Below are 3818 nucleotides of genomic sequence, written 5' to 3' on the forward strand. Positions count from 1 at the left end.
GTGCGTACACATTACTTCCCTCAGTGTGTCCTGGGTCTCCCAGATACTATCTTACAGGGAAAAAAGGTAGTATTTAGGGATGATTATTATATTTTTTCATGTCATTGTGGGACCGTTAAAGGCCATTGAGATCACCTGCTCTTTTCAGGACTTCTTGTTGGGTCCAGCTGTACAGATTCAGGGTAGACTACATCCTGCTAATGCTGCTCCATGCCCTGTGGGAAGGCTTCAGTGCTAAATCTAGAACAGGTGGTCAGTCTCCTAACTGAATTTGAATCCAGATTTTTGTCAGACGCGTCCGTGTGTCTTCTTTTTAAATCAGGTGTGAGCAGGGCTATTCCCAGCCTCTCAGGTTCAGACACTGCCTCTGTGCCGCTGCAGACTGGAAGACAAGGGCTCTGCCCAGGCCTCGGAACAACCTTCTGCCTTCACTGCAGCCTTGGGGATTGTCACCAGGCAGCACTCAGCTCCATGGAGCTTACCTGGTTTTGAAATTCTACTTGGTAGGCATTCCTCTGTGTCGAAGTATTTCTTTTTTCGTGAATAATGCCTCCTAGCAGGTCAGTTAGTTGGTTCTTCAGTAAAGTAATCTTTCTAGGCCCACACTGGAGACAGTAAGAGTGGGGAAGACAGCTAGTGTGTAAGAAACGTGCTCTATGTGGCTGGCACTAGAATGTTACTTATGTGCCCTGAAGTATTCATTCTGTAAAGTAGGATTATTTCGCTGTAGTAGCATCCTTGGTAGTATTCTTATTGGTAATATGAGTGCAATTGATATTATGTATATGTTAAATATACATACAGAAAAAACACATGAATAGAAATGGGTGTGAGCTAGTACTAGTTATTATATTGTAGGTAGTATAATGTAGCCTATGGTAGTGGTACTGGTACTATTATTAGCAGTATTCCTGTTCACCTTGTGTAAGCATGAGGAAAGCGGGCACCTGCAGGCCCACTATGTTTCTGAGGCTGTGCTCCGAGTAAGTGCCAAGCCGGGAGTTAATTCTGAGGTCAGCTTTCACCATCCTGTGACACAGCCTATGTATTAAATGTTCTCTTCTCACCTGGGAGCTTCACAGCAGCATCCTGGCCAGGCATGGTGGGGATTCATCCCACTGGGCAGTGGAAATGTCCTTAATACTAGTGGGCCATGCAGTGGACTTTGTCAACTGGTTCTGGCTTCCATGTTGTTGGGAACACCAAGTAATGATGCGTTGTGCTGTCGGATGGAATTGACCATTCCAAGTATGTATTTACATTCAAATATGTACATTTAAACAGAAAACACAATCATACAGATTTCATTTCTCTCCTGAGTTCTAAGTTTCCAAATCACAACTCCAGGCATAACTCCAGCAGCCTTGAGAGGAGGCTGCTCATGGTATAATTTAGTGAGAATGACCTACAAACCTTTCTCCTGTTCACTTAGGTCTCCACAAAAGCCTTTATTGATGGAATGCGACCTACACAGTGTATGTTTATGCTGACCTAATACAAACTTACTGTTGATACAGTATGCACTCTAAAAATCTCTTTGTCTTTTTTTTTCCTGCAGATACTGAACGACTGTATTCAGTGGTGTTTCAAGAAATATGTGATCGCTATGACAAGAAATACAGCTGGGATGTAAAGTCCCTGGTTATGGGTAAGAAGGCATTAGAGGCGGCACAGATTATAATAGATGTCTTGCAGCTCCCGATGTCCAAAGAGGAGCTGGTGGAAGAAAGCCAAACGAAGTTAAAGGAAATGTTCCCCGCGGCTGCGCTCATGCCAGGTGCGGTTGCCTCGCTGTTTGCAGGATTATGTTTCTGAATATTAGCAATGGTTTTGTAAATCACCTTTAAAGTCTAGCGTAGGGCATGCTTAGCTTGTCCTCTTTTCTTTAGTCTAGAAACTAAGTCCCTCCTGGTGCTCCTGAAAGAGTTTGGCTGATGCTGTGGGATGCTGTGATTCAATTTTCTCTTTAAAAGCTTCTTAAAATAATATGCGTTAGTTTCAGTGATTTCTGGGTTCCAAAAACATTTGAGTATTGTTTATATTACTATATATAAAGATTATGTTAATGACAGAATGTCTTCAAAGTTTACCTTAATAGATGGTTTAGCCTTTTTCTTTTCAAAATCAGATATAGGATTAGTATTTCAGCAACTATTCAAACTTTAACAAATTGATAAGCAGCTAAATCTCTCCAAAGATGCTTAATTTTAAAAAAAAGAAAAGTAAAAAGTCGAATTCATTTTTAGCCTGTGTGTTTGTATGCCGTTCAGCCCTTTCTTTACTTGTATCCAGTTTTCTTTGGAAAGGAAAGACAACTTTGTTCCCTTCATGCTTGTTAACTGACATTCAATCAGAACGGGCTTGCCTGCTGCTCCTTGTTCAAGAATGATCTAGATTACAGACCTTGAAAATAGACTATTTGAAGATTCTTCTGGGACAACAGGATGAATACTCTGTCTTTAGAATTCCCGGTGCTAGGGGAGAAAAAAACAGCAGTTGTGTGAGTAATCTTGGATTTAAAATGATACTAATACGAAGCATACCTACTTTTGAAATGTATGTTATTATTTATATTTATACACATGTCCAAACATGTGGATTGACTATTCCTAGGCAGCACACGCACACATACAAACACACACCCTTTGTAATCACTCTGTCTGCATCCACTGCAAATGGTAGTGTTTGTGAATCTCAGGCATGGGTACAAGCACCGTGATACTCAGTTCTCTGCATCTAGTGTCTTTCTGCACCATTTGCACATGAAGTTACCCTGACAAGTCTTGGTGAAACACATCCATACAGTTACTATATAAAAATTTAATTGTAGTAGGTCACAGACACACACACTAAAATTTACCATTTTACCTATTTTAAATTGTGTGGTTCAGTAGTGTTAAGTCTATTCACATTGCTATACAATGGACCTCCAGAAATTTTTCATCTTGCAAATCTGAAACTTCGTGCTCATTGAACAAGTCCCCATTTCGCCCTGCCCTCAGCCCCTGGCAGCCACCATTCTACTTTCTGTTTCTAAGATTTTGACTACTCTCAGTACCTCAAATAAGTAGAATCATATAGTATTTATCTTTTTTGATTGGTTTATTTCACTTAGCATAATGCCCTCAAGGTTCATCCATGTTACAGCATGTGATAGGATTTTCTTCCTTTTTAAGGCTGAACAATATTCTATGGTATGTTAGACCACGTTTTGTTTATTCATAGTTCATTTGTTGAGGGACATTTGGGTTGCATCCACGCCTTGGCTGTTCTTGTGGATAATGCTTATATAAACATGAGTGTACAAATATCTCTTTGAGATCCTGCTTTCTATTCTCTCGGGATATACCCAGAAGTGGAATTGCTGGATACGATGATAATTATTAATTTTTTGAGTGATCACCATATTGTTTTCCATGGTTGTTACACCATTGTATATTCCCACCAGAAATCTACAAGGGTTCCAATTCCTCCACATTCTCATCAACACTCGTCATTTCCTGGGTTTTTTTGATAGTAGTCATCCTAATGGGTGTGAGTTGATATCTCTTTATGGTTTTGATTTGCATATCTGATGACTGGGGATGGCAAGAATCTTTTCATTTGCTTGTTGGCCATTTCCGTATTATCTTTGAAGAAATGCCTGTGCACATCCTTTGCTTATTTTTAATTTTTATGTTTTTGTTTTTATGTTGTAGGAGTTCCTTATGTATTTTGGATGTTAAGCTGTTATCAGACATGTGACTTATGACCATTTTCTCCCATTCTGGCTCCCTTTCCACTTAGTTGTTGGTGTGCATATGTTTTTGATTAGATTA

General features: G+C 39.8%; 1 protein-coding gene across 1 annotated transcript in view; it reads left to right on the forward strand.

Moving 5' to 3' along the window:
• Positions 1–1518: 1518 nt before the first annotated feature.
• The window catches only part of PUDP (pseudouridine 5'-phosphatase), a 65892-nt gene continuing 63592 nt past the window's right edge, over positions 1519–3818 (forward strand). The window contains exon 1 of the mRNA XM_017847385.1: positions 1519–1777. Within this exon, the coding sequence (XP_017702874.1) occupies positions 1519–1777 (259 nt within the window). The remainder of the gene's footprint in view (positions 1778–3818) is intronic.

Source organism: Rhinopithecus bieti, unplaced genomic scaffold (genome assembly GCF_001698545.2).
Source record: "Rhinopithecus bieti isolate Rb0 unplaced genomic scaffold, ASM169854v2 scaffold_30077, whole genome shotgun sequence".
Lineage (NCBI taxonomy): Eukaryota > Metazoa > Chordata > Mammalia > Primates > Cercopithecidae > Rhinopithecus > Rhinopithecus bieti.